Here is a 19,689-nt window from a genome sequence, read left to right as displayed (position 1 = left end):
AAATGATGGGGGAAAGGAGGAAGGGCTGGATGCTCACGGTTGGCCTGAGAAAGCCCCCAGGAAGTAAACCTGGGACACGAATGCTGCAGGGTTGATGGGAAACCACCTCCCTGGTCCCTGACTTGGAAAGCCCTAGGGCTGGCACTGCTTCCAGCTGGAGCCAGGGTTGATTACAATGTGCCTCTCTAGACCCAAGGCCAGTCTGTCCAGGTTCCTACTCTCAGACCCGCATTTAAAAGCCTCCTCTTATTTTTTTGTGCCCTGAGACCCCTCCTCGATAGACTGTCTCTATCTGCAGGCCCCTGCCTCATTTGCAGAGGGGGAGATGGGGTTGTCACCTTCCAGAAAGCAGCCTAGAGTTGCTTCTGTATAAATGGATTGAGCACAAGAACCAGGTAAAGAGGTCACCTGGCCTGTCTCTCCAGTCACAGAGAGATACCTGGTTCTAGAAAACTATAATCAGAGCTCCAGGGAATTTGAAGGAGCAAGGATACATCTTTTTCTTTCAGAGGGATAAACAGTAGGGGACGTCCCCCTTGAACTGAGACTCAGGAGGCCTGACTCCAGACTGTGCTATTGCCCTAGAAACTCAGGAAAGTCATTTCCCTCCTCTGGGCCTCTGTAGGAATAAAGATAATCTACAACACAGAATCTCTAAATTTTCTTCTTTTCTAAGTGGTTAGCACATGGTATTTTAATGATCTGTAAACTTATCTGTCTCCCCCACTAGAACCTAATGGACTGTTCCTGTCCCCCTGACCCCCACTCATACGTTGAAGCCTTAGCCCCCAACGTGATGGTATTTGGAGATGGGGCCCTTGGGAGATAATTAGGTTTAGATGAAGTCATGGGGTAAGGCCCCTATGATGGAATTAGTGTAATTATAAGAGAAAGAGAGACCGGAGCTCTCTTGCACGCACTCTCTCTTGCTCTCTCTCTCTTGCTCTCTCTCTCTCTGCCATGTGAGGACACAGCTAGAAGGCAGCTGTCTGCAAACCAGGAAGAGGATTCTCACCAGGACCCAAATCTGCTGGCTTGATCTTGGACTTCCCAGTCTCCAGAACTGCGAGAAATAAAGGTCTGTTGTTAAGTCACCCACTCTATGGTATTCTGTTATAGCAGCCCAAGCTGACTAATGCAAACGTGGAGTTTTCTTCAGTATTTCCAGGGCTTGCCTAAGTTTCTGGTATATATTAAGGATGGCAATAGCAGTAATGGGATCTAAGAGTTATTGTACATTTCCTGTACCTGGTTCTATGCTGATCACTTCACACAGACTATCTTTTCTAATCAGCACAATAACTGATGATGTGGATGTCATGATGATCCCCGTCTTTTCAGAGAGGCCAAATAGCTTGCTCAGGTCACCCAGCTGGTAAAGGGAAGACCCCAAGCAGTCTGATTCCAGAGGCCCCCTTCTTAGGCATAAACAAAATCACCTTCCTTAGGAGGCATATCAAGGTGCTCAATAAACGAGGATTAAATATTGTTTGAGTGAAAGAAGCTGTTCCCTGCAGTTGAATGCCCTCCCCTTCCCAGTCTGCCAAATCCCTTTTCAGGGCTCAGTTTCCCTGACTCATAATGACAACACAGTACTGTCTTGTGGATACCTTTTTTTAAAACAATTTTTGGTGCTTTTTCCTTATTCTTACCTTAGTGATCTCTGACTTATTTCCTATATGCCTTTGTGGGCTCCTCCAGGATGGACCTGTGTCTTACCTACTTCTCTATTCCCAATCCACTACCTAGATGTTTCTAGGCATATGGTAGGTGCTCAGTTGATGCTGGGTTGACCGACTAGCAAAAAGCCAAGGATGATTTCTGAAAATTTCCCCAAAGTGACCACATAATTAACATATATAAAACCACTGACCTATGGAATCATACATGTAGAACAAAATGTGTAAGTAGAGTTATGGCGAAAACACATTTTTCCTAAAGCAACTCTCAGTCTTTCCTCAATTTTGACTTTCAGAAATAATGCCTAATTTAATAAGGTATTATTAATTTACTCAATGAGGTATAATGTACACTTTGATGAGTTTTGACAAATATATACACCTGTAAAACCATCACCCCAAAGAAGATATAAACTCTTCCAACATCCTAAAAAGTTACTTTGTGTCCCTTTCTAGATAATTCTTCCCACCCTTTGCCCTCTACAAAAATTGTTCTGATTTTTATCACTGTAGTTTAGTTTGTCTGTCCTAGAACATCATCTAAATGAATCATACAGTATATACTCTTTTGTATGTGGCTCTTTTCGTAAACCTAATGTCTCTGAGTTCACCCATGACGTTGTCTGTAGTTCATTCCTTTCATTGCTGAATAGTATTCACTGTGTGGATGTATTATTTCCTGTCAATGTAAATTTGGGTTGTACATGAACTATCATGTACAAGTGATGTTGTAGGCTTATGATTTCGTTTTTCTTGGGTAAATCCCTAGAAGTGGAATTGCTGTGTCAGGCTATTTTCTTCGATACCCAGAGTCCTTTGTAATTGTTAGAAACAAATAATTTTTCAGAAATGTGACCACTTAAAATGGCATATCATCATCATAAGGCCTGGAGATTTCCTGGAACATGAATGCTTTGTGTTCCTTTAATTGGCACACTAGGCAGTATATTCAGGGCTCCGAGTAGGCACAGAAAAAAGAGAACAAAGAAAGAGTATGACCTGTTCACAGAACTGTATGAAGTTTCTCAGAGCATTTATGGTTTGAGCAGAGCAATGGAAGATGCTAAAATCACTTGGTCGTTGCAGACCTTTGGAGTAAAGACTTCGACAGGATTAAGAGGGACTCAGACCACGTGTTGGGTGTTGGCTAAGCCACGTCCTACCTGTGTGACCTTATGCAAAGTTGCACAACTACCTCTGCATCTCAGTTTCTAGCTTGTAAAATGAGAGGAAAACCTTGTGAAACAAAGACAGACATTCTCTGCCCCCTGCACAGGGATGCTGTAAGGATGAGCTAAGATAAAAACTACCTAAGTCTCACCTTGATAAACTGTAAAGTGCTGTGCAATGTGAGATAGCACCGTGTGGAGAGAAGCGGGAACACACACAGAGCTCGTTTTGTGCTCCGATGACTGGCACTTATTGCCATGAGGACTCAGCTGCCCTTCTTTCAGGGGACTTCGGGCAAGGTCAGACACACAGTGACGATAACTCTTTGTGAGTTGCCAGCTGGACCCCGATACCTCTCTCCATTGTGTTCATCTCTGCAATGGGGGACTGTCAGGCTCTTTATTCCTTTACACCTGCAGGAGAATCGTTCCCCAAATCACAGCCACCTCCCCACCCTCCACACAGTATGTCTTCAACAATTTTGTCCCTCGCTGATCTTTATCACCCAACTCATTCTCGGTCCACCACTGCAGATGACCTAAGGTGACTATTTTATGGAAAATCTGTCTGGGGTAGTTCTAGCCAAAGACCTCAGGAAGAGATCTCAACTGGAGATAAAAGGTGAATGCAGGCAACATCACATACCAGCTGTGTTTATTGAGAACTTACCTCTGAGTGCTTAGTGCTCATAACCATTTTATGAGTTGGGCACTATTATTACCCTTAGTTTACAGATAAGGAGCATGAGGTAGGACTAGGAGTCTTAGAAACTGAGGATTCCACTGTTGTCACTACCAAGGCTGCTGCCAGGTCACATGATCTTGAGCCTCAGTCTCCCTCCCAGTAAAATGACAGTGAGGACTACCTCCCTTTAATTTTAGACATCTTTTCCAGCATGAACATCCTGTGAGTCCGTTTCTGACTCTGGATGAGTCAAATAGCCCCTCTGAAACTGTTTTCTCATCTGTAGAATGGGCAGAACCATCACCACCTGGCTAGGTGTTGCTGTGACAGCGTCCTGTGAAGAGGGAACTGTGCTGAGATACTGAGTGTGTGTCTCCTCAGGGCCCCTGAGCCCCTAGGAAATGGTGGGAACCCGTGATGAGCAGGAAACCAGGCACTTCCTTACAGGTTCCCCGTTCACTTGGTCAGGAGTGGACAGAAGAAACAACAGAGATTATGGGACATTTTGCCCTGACAGGATCTTGAGATCAGCTTGTTAAATACTTTCCATTTGATAGAAGAGAAAACTGATGCCAGCAAGGGTAGTGCTTTCTCCAAGGACACTTAGAGAGCAAGGGAAGAGCTGGAATTTGCAGCCCTGGCTCGCTGATGCCGGGTCAGTTCTTCCTGGAGCATCAAGATGCTCACCTGCAGAAGAGAATGCTGCATCACTCCCTGGGCCCCACTCTCTGCCTGGGTTTGCTTCCTGTCTAGCCACATTTCAAGTAATTAATAGTCCCGTGTGGCTAGTGGCTCTCATACTAGATAATTGCAGCTTGAGATGTGATGCTGTTTTATTAGGGATTGGCCACTGGGTGGCGATGTCATCCATTCTGATCCGCACTTGAGAAAAGACTCAGACACAGGAGTAAGGCCAAAGCAAGGTAACTTATTACCCTGTCCTTGCCTTCCCCTGCCCCTCCCCCTCCTTCAGAAGACCCACTTACAAAGAACTGCTGCTTAGCCTAGGCACAGACTTCCCGGAGCGCAGTAGGTGAGCTCTCACACGCGGCTGGGGCGTCGGGGTAGTTCAGCAGAGCCAGGTGGTGGGTAGGGATGCCAGTTGGAGCCAAATGCCCTCTAGTCCTGTCAGGCTTCCAGGTTACACAAGGAGAGGTGCTGTCTTACAGGAAACTTGTGCAGAATTTTACAAAGGAGTTTGGATATCCAAGTCGATGTTATCAAAGCTTTATTAGGAAAAGGCAGAATATACACCTGTGACCCATTTCTTAAGAAAAATCATTTGGAAAGAAGCTAAACAATCTGATAGGAAATTCTAGCTAACCACGAGGTCTTTGGAATTTTAGCCACTAGGCTCTTTCTTGTGCAAACTTTGCAAACAAGCTTTAATATTTTCTTTGCTCTCTGGTGAGGAGTACAGAAACTCATTACAATGTACTTTGCATCCAAGAAGACTAAGCCTACAAATGGAGTTTGCCTAGTTTCACCCTAAGACAGAGTAGTCCATGGGAATTTCATTATTCCCATGCTGCGACAGTCCAGTGAATGGGTCATGAATCTGGGTATCCCTACCCATTTTAGAGGCAGCACGAAAAGTGTGAATTGAAGGGTTGAAGCACACACAGCCTTGGTACTGCGTCTGCATTCTGATCTATTGGGAACACTGTCCTTCTAAGTTTCTTACCTTTCAGACACTGATCTAGCATGAGATCTGAAACACCAAAAAGACACCACCGTGGGGGCAATACTCTGGATCCCAACTTTTGGAAGGCTGAGGGGGGATCACTTCCATTCCTCTCCCACTTACGGGTCATGTAGAACACCTGCCACCACCTGTGAAAGAAAGCTCAGTGTGAGTTCCTACCATTTGCACTGTGACCCTTCTCTGAGCTTCTTGTGTTTGCTGGGAGCGCCTGATCAAGTTGAGTTCACTGTTAGAAGGCAGTCTATTTCCTGAAGCATGACTCTCTAGGTGTGGCCCTGCAGGTGGACCCAGGGCAGGGGTAGAGCAGAGGAAGGGTGGAGTGCTGGCCAGGGATCTAGGAAGCAGGCTTGTCAAGGACCCAGGAGCACTGGAGGCAGAAATGAGCTGGAGCCCAGCCCTGATTTACCATGAGAAAGCTTCCACCTGCCCCCAGCTGCTTCTCCATTGCACACTAGTGCAATGAGCCAAGGCCAGCTGAGGACGTTTGAGGAACAAGGAGGGTGAGGGAACAGATATTTGAAGGTATGACCTCTGGCAGGACAGTCAACTTCAGTAGGTCTGAAGTGAACTTTCCCTGGAGATGGAGCAGGCTTGAGAAGCAGAGCAGGATATTGACACTATCTAGACTGGCTTGGCCAGTATGAAAAAAGAATCATAATCCTGGATTCTGAGATACTTTAGGACTCAGACATTCCTTTTCTGGAATTTTAAAACCCAGATCCATGGATCTCTGGGTGTCAAAAAGCCACAGGAATTATATGCAAAACAGTGTGTGTTTGTGTGTGTGTGTGTGTGTGTGTCTGTGCATGCAAGCACACAGGGCATTTCTATGGAGAGAGAAGCCATAGTCCATCAGACTCACAAAAAAGAAAATGTTAACAATTCCTGCATTAAAGTTCTCTGTGCAAAGGGGATAAATGAACTCAGGGGGTTGTGAAAAGAATAACTTTGGAAGAATAAAGTTCTTGGTAGAACTTATTGGAAAAATAGGCCTCATGGCAAGACAATGCATATTTAAGATTTGACAACTGTTTAGTAAAGGAACATGCTTTTAAAAAAAACAACCAATACCATATTCAGGTATGATTGACATACAAAAGCTGACCATATTTAATGTATACAACTTGGTGAGTTTGGGGATAAGTATACAGCCATTAAACCATCACCACAATCTATGCCGTAAACACATCCATCACCTCCAAAAGTTTCCTCCTGTCCTCTTTGTTATTACTTTTTGTGATATGAATATAACTTAAGATCTACCCTCTTAGCAAAATATTAAGTGTACAATACAGTATTGTTAACTATGGACACTAAGCTGTACAGCAGATCTCTAGGACTTATTCATGGTGTATAACTGAAACTTTGTATCCTCTAACCAACACCTTCCTGTTTCCCTCTCCCCATGGCCCCTGGCAACCACCACTCTACTCCATTTCTGTATATTTGATTATTTTAGATTTCTCATATCATGTAGTATTTGTCCTTCTGTGCCTGATTTATATTACTTAACATAATGTCCTCCAGGTTCATCCATGATGTCGCAAATGTCAGGATTTCCTTCTCTTTTAAGGCTGAATAATATTCCATTGTATGTAGATACCACATTTTCTTTATTGATTCACCCACTGATGGACACTTAAGTTCTTTTTATATCTTGGCTATAATAATTGTGAATAATGCTGCAATGAACATGAGAATGCAGATATCTCTTCAAGATCATGATTTCAGTTCCTTTGGATATATACCCAGGAGTAGGATTGCTGGATCATACGGTAGTTCTAACTTTAATTTTTTGAGGAACTTCCATACTCCTTTCTATAATGGCTGCACCAATTTACATTCTCATCAACAGTGTACAAGGGTTCCCTTTTCTCCAGACCTTCACCAACACTTACCCCTCCCTTTTTTTAAAAAATAATAACCATCCTAACAGGTGTGAGATGATAGCTCAGTGTGGTTTTGATTTGCATTTCCCTGATGATTAGTGATGCTGAGCACCTTTTCATATACCTGTTGGCCATTTGTATGACTTCTTTATTTATTTATTTATTTATTTATTTATGGCTGTGTTGGGTCTTCGTTTCTGTGCGAGGGCTTTCCCTAGTTGCGGCAAGCGGGGGCCACTCTTCATTGCGGTGCGCGGGCCTCTCACTATCGCGGCCTCTCTTGCTGCGGAGCACAGGCTCCAGACGCGCAGGCTCAGTAGTTGTGGCTCACGGGCCCAGTTGCTCCGCGGCATGTGGGATCCTCCCAGACCAGGGCTCGAACCCGTGTCCCCTGCATTAGCAGCCAGATTCTCAACCACTGCGCCACCAGGGAAGCCCTGTATGACTTCTTTGTAGAAATGTCTCCTCAGATCCTTTGCCCATTTAAAAAATCAGGTTATTTGGATTTTTGCTATTGAGTTGTAGGAGTTCCTTATATATTTTGGATATTAATCCTTTATAAGATATAGGGTTTGCAGATATTTTCTCCTATTCCATAGGCTGCGTTTTCATTTTGGTGATTGTTTCCTTGCCGTGCAGGAATGTGCTTTTTATATATATCATCTCACCGACTTTCCCAAAGCTGACAGTCCAGAGATACTAAACAGCTTGTCCGGGTCTCACAGCTTTTATCAACCAGTTTCTGGGTCTCCCGACGCTTGCTCAGTGCTCTTTCAACTTCAACTCCGAGACCCAGGCTCCCCGACCTACCTGGTGCTGTGGCTGGCCCTCTCTGTCCAGACTCTGGAGCTGAATCAGCTCTTCTTTCCACGGAGAGATACCAAGAAGTGACTTGCCTCTGCCAGAGTCTTGCTGCTGACAAATCTGGAACCCCTGAGTTCAGAAACACACTGGGCCAGATCCTGAAAGTGCCCAGCATGGCAGCTTTCTCTTTGAGCAATTCTCTCCCATGTACCTGGAGAGGGGTTGCAAGTGGCCCTGGTACAGGGATGTCATTGCGTGTGAGCTCCTGGAGGGGGATGGGCGCTGTGGGGAGGGAAAGGTGGAAAGGGATCCTGTGCCCTGGGGCTGGGCCTGCTACAGCGCACACAGCTCCTGGTGCCACCTGGAAAACAGGTTTCCTAACTCCCAGGCCACCTAATTTTCCCTCCCACTAAACCACTCCTCTGGTGCATCTACCCCAAACCAGTTGAGCAAGCCCAGTGAGTGATTGGAAGGATAACCACGGTGCTCATCTTCTGTCCAACCGCGCTACCTTGGGTGGATTTAATATTGAGGAACCTCTGAGGTTCAAGAATATCACCGATGAAAATAAAAAGACAAAGTAAGATCATGGTTTAAGCTGAACCTACTTTCAGTTTCATGCGTAAAAATGTCTTTCATTTCTACAACACTACTTTAGAGTTCACATGATAGGTTCATATATTTGAAAAGCATCTATGGGATTGTCGCGCGGTCCCCTTCCCCGCCGGCCTCCTCCGCCCGCCGCGCGCGCTCCCGCGAGGGCCCAGGAACCCGGCGAGCCGGCCGTGCGTTCCGAGTCGCCGCCCTAGCCGCCGGCCTCCGGGGCCGGCGCTTCCAGGCCGGGCTGGACGGGCACCTCCCGCCCCTCGAGGCAACCGCCGCCTACCCGCGTGTGTGGAAGGAGCCGCCGCCGCCGGTGCAGACCGCGGAAGAGTCCGGGGCCCCGAGACATGGGCAACATCCCGCCGCGCTGCGAGAACAGGTTCCGGTCACTTCCGCCTGTCGGAACCCCGTCCCCGGCAGCCGCGCTAGTTCCGGCGCCCGGAACCTGGCGGGGACGGCGAGGAGTACGGCCCGAGACGCGGCAGAGGCTGCGGCCACGACCGGCCGGCAGCCCCAGACGAAGAGCGGAGCCTAGCGGGCCCTGCCCGTCGGCGGGGACTCGCAGGCCCCCGAGACCCGGCGGAGGAGCCGACACCCAGCCCTGAGCCAATCCCGCCCCGGCCCCGGAGGGACTCCCGGGCGCCCTTCCCCGCGGCTCGCCCACTTCCCTCCGTGACGAAGTTTTCTCCTGTGCCTTCCCGAGGAGGATCGCTCTCTCGCTCTAGGACTCGCCTTCTGGCGGACTTGCTTGGTTTGCTTTGGGAGGTAACTTGCTTCGCTCCCACCCACATCTCCTTTCCTTGACCTCTTCCAGTCGGACGTTCTAGGTGACTGAATGGAGTTTTGAGTTGGACTCTTGTGTCCCTTACAGAGTTGAGCCTGGTCCTGGAGCGCTGGGGGTGGGGTGGCGTCAGCTGTAAGATGCAAGTTGGATAAAAGGAGGACCTCTCGCCAAGGGCCCCAGTGAATGGCACACAGTCTACTATCACCGACGGGTTGGTATGAAGCTTCCCCTGCGCTTAGCCTCCCTGGATGGGGCCCGACCTAGCCGGAGAGTCAGGGATTGCCGATTACCTTTGCCCAGTGAAGTTGACAGGCGTCAGAGAGAGGGTTGTTTTGGAGCTGTGCAATTAGCCTGAGGTTGCTGCCAGGTTATCCGGGTGATTGAATTTGGAAATGTAGGGGGGGGTTTTGTTTGTTTGGTTGGTTGGTTTTTGTTTTCGTTTTTCTGAAGAGAAGCATTTCTCCAGATTCTCAGAGGAGAGGTAGGTAAAGCCATGACTGTGTTTTTCTGTCTGCAGTGTGCATTAGGATTCTGTACTGATCTTGGAATCAGAGGGTGAAGGTCAGTGCCCGAAGTCAGCCGGGGTATTGGTGCATCGTCAGTTTTACTCCTGTCCTGTAGTTCTCTAGACTCTGTTGCATTTTAGGAATTTCTGTTTGTGAACTTCATTCTGAGACTGCCACATGATGATTTATGAATTTGATATCCTTTAAGTATTGACTTGCACAGTGTTTATTATCTAATAATTTTCCAGAATGTTGGAGTTACCAGTAAATGACAGGCTCCTGGTGAGGACAATATCAAGGAGCTAAAAAAAAAGGCGAGGGAACATCATGGGGCTTGATTTTTTTTTTTTTAATAAATTTATTTATTTTTAAATTTATTTTTGGCTGCGTTGGGTCTTCGTTGCTGCGAGTGGGCTTTCTCTGGTTGCAGCGAGCGGGGGTTACTCTTCGTTGTGGTGCGCGGGTTTCTCACTGCGGTGGCTTCTCCTGTTGCGGAGCACGGGCTCTAGGCTTGCGAGCTTCGGTAGTTGCAGCACGCGGGCTCAGTGGTTGTGGCGCACAAGCTCTAGAGCGCGGGCTCAGTAGTTGTGGCGCATGGGCTTAGTTGCTCCACGGCATGTGTGATCTTCCTGGACCAGGGCTCGAACCCGTGTGCCGTGCATTGGCAGGCAGATTCTTAACCACTGCGCCACCAGGGAAGTCCACGGGGCTTGATTTTAATTATTGCGTTTTTAGTATTTCATCTTCCAGAAACATTTGCATTTAAGGGGTATAAAGCCTAAGTGAATTATGTAGTAGAAACTGGCAGGTGGATTTGTTGAGTTGGGTGAGTCCTTTATAGTACTTACCTATGTTGCTTGGTGGTGGTTGGTAAATTGAGCTAGACTATGTGTGGTTTAAGTAGAGTTCCCTTATTCTTAAGAGTTATTCTTTGGACTATTAGGTGAAGTGATAAAAGCATATTCCTTTACTACATTTTACTTCTCAGTTTAATTATGACATTGTATCCAGGTCCCAGGTTTTACTCAGCCTTTTTTTTTTGGTCAACCTTCAAACTATTACAGCATTAAAAAAAAAAATCAAATAACTGAAGTAAGGGACCAAAGAAAGCACTTTGATGAGAAGTGCAACAATTGTGCTCCTGCAGAAAGTAGTTGAATTTCCTCAGAAGAGCGTTTCACCCAATTTTAAGACACATTTGTTGATTTTAAAAGGGCCAGATTCCATTATCATACCATAGCTATTCCAGAAACAGAATTTCCTCTTCCTGTTCATGCTTTCCAGTATCATGTGAATGTTCACCTAAAAGATTCCATTAAATATTTAACCTTTTTTTTTTTTTTTTAAAGCATCTGTGGAGTGTACCTATGTGCCAAGCACAGAGCTGTGCTTAGGAGGCAGTGGTGAACAAGTCGTTCATGGCTCCCTGTCTACATGAATTCACAGCCTGGCAGAGAGTGAAGCCCTAAGCCCTGGCAGGTTTTGACAGTTCACTGGGAAGCCATATCACCTTGCTGGCTGGTAAGGCTTTTCTGCCTCTTCCCAGCTGACACTTCCCAAGTCACGCGGTGTCCTCGGTACCACATAAAGGACTGCTCAGTGAGCAACAGCGCCTGCATTCTCTCTCTGAGGCCCAAATGTGTGCACCTTTTGCACCTTCACTCTGTATCCAGCAGAGGAGTACTTCCTAGGCTCATTCCTCTGGTAGTACCTTTTCCTCGGAGGTGTCGGCTACTTCTCTCTCCTTGACCTACAGGCAGAGTGGAGAGGTCTGTTTCCTCACACTCAGAGTCATGCAATGGAGGATCATGAACAGATGGTTTTAAGAAGGGTAATTAAAGATGTTTCCTGTGCTGTGTGCCCTCTCCCTCTTGGCACAGCTAGGGTGGCCCGTCCTTGTCAAGTGACTGAAACCAGTGTGATAGAGGTCTCCATCTCCAAATTACATCAGCTTGAAAGTGCCATTTCTGGAAGCGACCTCTTTCTGGTCTTTCTTATAAAAGAGCCTCTTGTACGGGAACAAATGAGGAAGATCCACGTTGACTGCCTCAGACAGGGACTTCCACATGGAAAGAGATACACCAGCAGCTTTACATCTTCCTCTCCTAAAGAGTACACTCACAGTCCTTTCCTTCTGGGATCTCTACACCCTTTGTGGCTCCCATTAACTCTGAAGGTGGTATTCAAGATAATTAAGAGGCGAAAGGAAGGTGTGATAAGGCGGTTTATTCCTAATTCTGAAAATTAATTATTTAAATCCAGTGCCTTATTGTTTGGTGAATAAGGAGGGAGGAGGGTAATTTAGTACCTTGTTCTTTACTTTAGAATGCTAAGTTCCTATTAATTAATTTTTATTTTATTTTATTTTTTTTTTGTAAAGATGTTTTTTTTTTTTTTTAATTTTTTTTTATTTATTATTTATTTATTTATTTATTTATTTATTTATTTATTTATTTTTGGCTGTGCTGGGTCTTCGGTTCGTGCGAGGGCTTTCTCTAGTTGCGGCAAGTGGGGGCCACTCTTCATCGCGGTGCGGGGACCGCTCTTCATCGCGGTGCGCGGGCCTTTCACTATCGCGGCCCCTCCCGTCGCGGGGCACAGGCTCCAAACGCGCAGGCTCAGTAATTGTGGCTCACGGGCCCAGCTGCTCCGTGGCATGTGGGATCTTCCCAGACCAGGGCTCGAACCCGTGTCTCCTGCATTAGCAGGCAGATTCTCAACCACTGCGCCACCAGGGAAGCCCTATTAATTAATTTTTATTTTTTTTTAGCCACGCCGTGTAGCATGCAGGATCTTAGTTCCCCCGACCAGGAATGGAACCCGTGTCCCCTGCAGTGGAAGCACAGAGTCTTAACCACTGGACCGCCAGAGAAGTCCCTCATTAATTTTTTATATATATAGAAAGATATTTATTATATGGAACTGGCTCACGTGATTTTGGAGACTGACAAGTACCAAGATCTGCAGGTGAGTCAGCAAGCTGGAGACCCAGGAGGGCTGATGGTGTAGTTCTAGTCTGAGTCTCAAGGTCTGAAATCCAGGAGAACTGATGTTTCAGTTAGTATCCAAAGGCTGGCCCAAATTTTTATAGATATAGAAAGAAACTAAGTATCCTCTTTATGATGGAATGATTTGATTGTGCAGCATAACCAGTTCTGTAGCTACTATTTCATAGTCCCAGGCTGAGGGTTTGTTCAGAGGGAAACAGAAGAATATCTAAGTACATATACTACCTTGCATTCCTAAGCACTTTGAGTTGTTTTTTTCAAAAGATTAGCAAACATGGCGTAGTTATTTTATTTTGTGTCTCTTTAATTGCTAGTGAAGATGTCATTTTTTGTCACCACCTGAAGTTTAAGAGCCTGTATTTTATCTGAACACTTATATTCGCATAAATTCTGTGTATATTTGGGTAGTAACCTTTTATCAGCTCTCACCTTCCCCCCATCATGTTCCTTTCCTTTTGATATTTTATACATTTCCTGATATTTGATGTACATAGTACCACAGAATGTTGGTTCCTAGTGGTGTACTCAGCAAGTATTTATGCAGACATGTTGAGTTTGAACTTGAAGGGGCTTTGAGGCTTTCTAGTCCAGGAACCTAAACATACATATATAGAAGATGAGGCTCAGAGCAGTTCAGTGATTTATCTAAGGTCATAGCTGGTAAATAAAGAACATTGAGCTAGACCTTGATGTCTGGTAAGGTTCTAGACACCACACCAAATTGCCTCAAACCCTAGAGCAGGGTTTCTCAACCTCAGCACTAGTTTTTGGGCCTAATTGGCCAGATAATTCTTGGTTGTAGGGGACTGTCCTGTGCATTGTAGAATGTTTAGCAGCATCCCTGGCTTCTATCCTCTAGAAGCCAGTAATGAATGTCCCCACCCCTGAGTAGTGACAACTGAAAATATCTCTAGACATTGCCAAGTGTCCCCCGGGGCACAAAATTTTCCCCAGTTGCCTAGCAGGAGGTAAACACTTCCTAGGCTTTGGGGTGGAGTGGTGAGTTTCCTCTGCAGAAGTTTAGAGTTGGAGCCTGGCACTCTTCTCAGACAGGTGGAGGATGTGGACAAACCCATATAGTTGCCGCATTCTACCTCTACAGAACCAGGAGTATGGATACTGAGAACCCCTATCCCATCATGTGGTTCTGAGTCAGCCCTTCTTCCACAAGGCTCACAGAAGGGCTGAACTGGCAGGCTGGGAATGGGCAGGGAGGAGGTGGGGTCTGCACACTTGTTGGAGCCCAGTCTTCTGCTGAGATGGAGACAGCAGTTCAGACCCCTGAAGAATGACACAGGCAGAGTGCTGAGCAGGTCTTCCCAAGATAATGAGTGTGAAGCCCTGGTGAAATCAGCACCACAGACAGCTCCCAGGGCAGACAGTTTTCAGGCACTAGATTGACCCAGAGGAGTTCCTTCCAGCCCTGGTAGTTTGGATCTGAATACCCTTTCCCTGCTGATCTCCTCCACCAACAATGTTCAATATATATGTTTAAGGTAACCTTCACCACTGCACTATGAGATTGCTACTATGATCCTAATGTTACAGAAACTGAAAGCAGACTCAGAGGTTCCCTTGCTCAGTGTTACACAGCTAGAAAATCTCAGGTTTCACAGTTGGACTGAGGATACTGGCTTCAAAGTCTGCTTTTTCCCAAATGCCTCCCCCAAGCAAAGCTTAAGCATCACATCTTCCATGAAGAACTTCCAGAAACTCTATTCCCAATGGAATTGACCACTCCTTCCTCTGCCCCCCACCCCCTGACACCATACCTTGTAAACACTTCACAGCCTCTATAATACTTTGTTGCACTTGTCTCTACATCTTCCCCTGCTATACTATAGACTTTCTTAAGGCCAGGTCGAATATCCCCAATTAATAACATGGTGCTGCCTGACACACAGTAGACACTTAATAAATGTTGAATAAATAGATTCAGAGGAGCTACATGAATCAATTATGGGGACATTCTCCCATGATCAAATCCATTATAGGCAGATCAGCAAGAAGAGAGTTCTCTCATTCCTGATTCTGAACTCTTTTCTATAGTCTTAAAGAATGAAACCAAAGTGATGATTTTGGCAAATGTGGAAAACAAAGATTACTGACTCATTATTTTCCAAGTTGGTCACGCTGCTGTTAGGACAACAAATGAAAAAGAAAAATTGAAAGTTACTAGACAGTGTTAACAGATTCAGGTTATTGAATTTTCAATGTTTTCAAGATTGGAGAAGAAAATCCTTAAGGAGGAAAGAAATAAACAGCAGAATTTGTCCCTGAGCATCTTTATAAGGCAAGAAGTTCAAACTTTGGAAAGGGTCTGATCAATCTTTGGGGTTGGACACTGCTCTCCAAGACCTGTCAAGCATCACTCCAGTCTAAGGAGAACAAGCTCTCTTGGTTGACTGAGGAATTGATCTCATTTATCACCAGATTCTTGGCTCAATGTAAGGTTGTGTTCAGATGTGCCCCTGCCCCCCAAAAAAATCTGGGTCTTCCCCAGGGAAGCATCTATTTCTAAGCCATATGAAGGCAAGCTAAGGGCCCTGCTCAGTCTCTGCAGTCTTTGGATGACCCTCCACCATTCCTAGTGGAAAGAGACTCCCTATCATTAGCGATCACTCCTAAGGCTAGAAGGCCCTTCGCTTTGGTGAGTCTTTACTTATTATCAGACCCAGAGATCTTCCTGCCACTTGGACTTGGCATTTCTGAGAGTCAAGCACTGGGGACAGGGAGGGATGGAAGAAACAGTTTAAACCCTGAGAGTTCCTGAGGGTATTGGACTTCCAGGTAAACACTTTTGAGTAATTACAACTTTTATCCAAAAGGCACACATAACTGTTGTATTTTTTTATATATATATAAATTTATTTATTTTTGGCTGTGTTGGGTCTTCGTTGTTGCGCGCGGGCTTTCTCTAGTTGCGGCGAGCAAGGGCTACTCTTCGGTGCAGTGCACGGGCTTCTTGTTTCAGTGTCTTCTCTTGTCGCGGAGCACGGGCTCTAGGCGCGTGGTCTTAGTAGTTGTGGCTCGCAAGCTCTAGAGCGCAGGCTCAGTAGTTGTGGCTCATGGGCTTAGTTGCTCCACAGCATGTGGGATCTTCCTGGACCAGGGCTCGAACCCGTGTCTCCTGCATTGGCAGGCGGATTCTTAACCACTGTGCCACCAGGGAAGCCCAACTGTTGTATTTTTAAAAATTTTTATAAGACATCGAAAGGCAAGGCTTCATATAGATGATGAAAATAAACACTAAGATTTAAAATAAATGGGCTATATAATTTACAAAGGAAAAAACACACTAAAAACTAGTTAACACACATGGATAAAATCATTCCTGGTAACTTAAAGATATGTCATTCAAAACAAAAGGCTTTATGTTCTGCTTCTTACATCAGGAGTTAAAAAAAAAGTCTCACTGTCAACAGTAGGATTTATAATCCTACCATCACTGAGGGAAATCAGTGATGATAGGATTGTAAATTGGACACAGATCTAGGAGACAGCATGGTGCAGTGGCAGGGTCAGAGAGAGCTGCATTCCAGTCTTGGTTCTGCCACTTACTATCTCTATAATCCTGGAAGTTTCTTTGGGTCTGTGTCTTTCACATCATCTTGAAAATGGGGATAGTACTATCCACTACATGTCCATATACTCTTTTTCTTTTAATCTGTAGTTTTACTTTATTTATTTTTTTAACATCTTTATTGGAGTATAATTGCTTTACAATGGTGTGTTAGTTTCTGCTGTATAACAAAGTGAATCAGCTATACATAAACATATATCCCCATATCTCCTCCCTCTTGCGTCTCATATACATATACTCTTCAATGAGTAATTGATGTAAACTGTTTAACAGAGAACCTGACATGGATAATTAATGATGGTTGATCTCCCTACCCCCATGGAAGGGAAGAGGTGACAATTCTCAGTGGAAGCAGCATGGATATTTGTTATATTATTCTTCTGTTCTTGAATGTGTTATACCATTATTCTATTCTTGAAAAGAGAGATAGAGAAAGATCTTTAAAACTGGAGATGGTATTTCAGGAAAAAGGCAGCCATGACTCACCTCTAATTTGGGTATTTTCTTCTCTTCTTGGGAAAGAACAGACCAGGGAAAACAGAGCTGAAAGGAGAAAGGAAAGCCATGGGATCAAGCCTGGCCAAACGCAGCCTTAGAATTGGACGGGATCCTTTGCCTCAGCTGTGCCATCTGGCCTCTTCTTCCTTCCTCACTGCTTTCTGCCCTTTCCCCCGACCCTCCCACATGTACAGTAAGTCCCCTACATATGAACGAGTTCCATTCTGAGAGCACATTCGTAAGTCCAATTTGTTCGTAAGTCCAAAACAGTTAGCTTAGGTGCCCAACTAACACAATCGGCTATATACCGCTGCTTTTATGCTTGCTTCCGGACATCCTGGGTTTGAAATAAAGATACTGTGCTAGTGTACTCTACGCAGTACTGTATAGTAAAGTATACAAAAGCACAACCACTTGTAGAGGATGCACGCACATGACAATGTATGCCAGACACATGAACTAACTTAAGTGATTGGACATGCGAACACATGTTCACATCTCTGAAAGTTCGCAACTTGAAGGTTCGTATGTAGGGGACTTACTATAATGCTCACCTCTCTTGTCCACAGTCTTCTCCTCCTCCCTGGGGCAGTGTGGGAGGGGACTACACAAGGGTGTGACTACCAGGAAGTGGAGATCACTGTAGGGCATGTTAGAGGCTGCCTGTTACAGACGGCATTTCTTAATTAATTAATTGAAATATAGTTGGCGTACAATATTATGTTAGTTTCAGGTGTACTCCATTGTGATTTGACACTTGCATACATTATGAAATGATCACCATAATAAGTCTAGTGGACTTCCCTGGTGGCGCAGTGGTTAAGAATCCACCTGCCAGTGCAGAGGACACAGGTTCGAGCCCTGGCCTGGGAAGATCCCATATGCCGCGGAGCAACTAAACCCTTGCGCCACAGCTACTGAGCCTGCGCTCTAGAGTCCGATAGCCACAACTACTGAAGCCTTCATGCCTAGAGCCTGTGCTCCACAACAAGAGAAGCCACCACAATGAGAAGCCCGCACACCTCAATGAAGAGTAGCCCCCACTCGCCGTAACTAGAGAAAGCCCGTGCGCAGCAACAAAGACCCAACGCAGCCAAAAAAAAAAAAAAAGTCTAGTAACTATCTGTCCCCATACAAAGTTACTACAATATTATTGACCATAGTCCTTATGCTGTAGATTACATCCCCATGGCTAATTTATTTTTTAACCGGAGGTTTGTACCTCTCAATGCCCTTCACGTGTTTCAGCTCCTCCCACCCCCTTTCCTCTGGCAACTACCCATTTTTTTCTGTATCTATGAGAGACACCATTTCTGTGTTGTTGGATAGTTAGGTTGGTTCCAATTTGTCAAGACCTTAAATAACACTACAATGAACATCTAGTATAACAAGCATTACGTTTAAATTAGGAAAAATATATTGTTAATTTTTTAAAAGAATTAAGAGCAATTATTGAGAACCCTGATGAAAAGTTGTTATACTCACAGTTATGGTTTATTACAGTGAAAGGATACAGACTAAAATCAGCAAAAGGAAGAGAAGCATGGGGAATGGTCCAGGAGAGTTCCAGGTATGAGCTTCCAGTTGTCCATTCCCAGTGGGATTGTGTGGATTGTGCTTACCTCTCCCAGCAACAGGGTCTGGCAATATGCATGGAGTATTTCCAACTAGGAAAGCTCACCTAAGCCTTGGTGTCAAAGGTTTTTATTGGAGATCAGTCATGTAAACATGAATGATCACCAGTGTGGCTGATCTAGAATTTCTATTTGGATCTTTTTTAAAAATGTAATTTCTATCTCTTTATTGATATTTTCTATTTTATGAGATAGTATTCTCATACTTTCCTTTAGTTAGTTATTCACGGTTTTCCTGAGTTCTTAATCATATAAAATAGCTGATTTAAAGTCTTTGTCTAATAAGTCCAATGTGTGGGCTTCCTTAGGGGTAGTTCTTCGACTGCTTTTTCTTTTCTTTTTTTAGTATTTATTTATTTATTTATTTATTTTTGGCTGCGCCGGGTCTTAGTTGCGGCATGTGGGATCTTTCGTTGTGGGGCGTGGGCTTCTCTCTAGTTCTGGTGCACAGGCTCCAGAGCGTGTGGGCTCAGTAGCTGTGGCATGCGGGCTCCAGAGTGCGTGGGCGGCATGTGGGCTCTCTAGTTGTGGCTCACATGCTCAGTAGTTGTGGCGTGCGGGCTTAGTTGCCCCGCGTCATGTGGGATCTTAGTTCCCCGACCAGGGATCGAACCCACGTCCCCTGCATTGGAAGGTGGATTCTTAACCGCTGGACCACCAGGGAAGTCCCTTGACTGCTTTTTTCTTATGTATGGGCCATACTTTCCTGGTTCTTTGCATGTCTTTTACTATTTTGTTGAAAACTGGGCATTTTAAACAATAAAATGTGACAAGTCTGGAAATCAGAACTTGATCTCCTTAGGGTTTGTTATTGATGCTGTTGTTGTTGTTTGATTTGTGACTTTCTGGGGCTACTGCTGAACATTCGTATTTTATATCATGTTGGCTACTGAAGTGTGTACTCAGCCTAGTAGTCTGCCAATGATTAGATAGAGATTTCCTTAAATTAACTGAACCAATAAGTCTCATAGTCTTTGCTGAGGGTCTGTTGTGTGTTTCTGGGCGCGTCTTCAATACTCCAGCAATTTATAATTCTCTCTTAGCCTTTGCTCTTTGTGCACAATCTCAAGGTTAGCCAGAGGTGAGTGATTAGGCCTTCCTAGGTCTTTCCTGGGTGTGTGCACAGTCCTGCACACACACGT

General features: G+C 45.1%; 1 protein-coding gene across 1 annotated transcript in view; it reads left to right on the top strand.

Moving 5' to 3' along the window:
* The first annotated feature begins 8,842 nt into the window (after positions 1-8,842).
* ZFP37 (ZFP37 zinc finger protein) overlaps positions 8,843-19,689 on the top strand; it is a 103,212-nt gene continuing 92,365 nt past the window's right edge. The window contains exons 1-3 of the mRNA XM_057547828.1: positions 8,843-9,533; positions 11,174-11,345; positions 12,595-12,791. Coding sequence (XP_057403811.1) covers positions 12,741-12,791 — 51 coding nt within the window. The 5' untranslated portion in view covers positions 8,843-9,533; positions 11,174-11,345; positions 12,595-12,740. The remainder of the gene's footprint in view (positions 9,534-11,173; positions 11,346-12,594; positions 12,792-19,689) is intronic.

Source organism: Balaenoptera acutorostrata, chromosome 6, assembly GCF_949987535.1.
Source record: "Balaenoptera acutorostrata chromosome 6, mBalAcu1.1, whole genome shotgun sequence".
Lineage (NCBI taxonomy): Eukaryota > Metazoa > Chordata > Mammalia > Artiodactyla > Balaenopteridae > Balaenoptera > Balaenoptera acutorostrata.
This window is presented reverse-complemented; position numbering and strand designations above follow the sequence as displayed.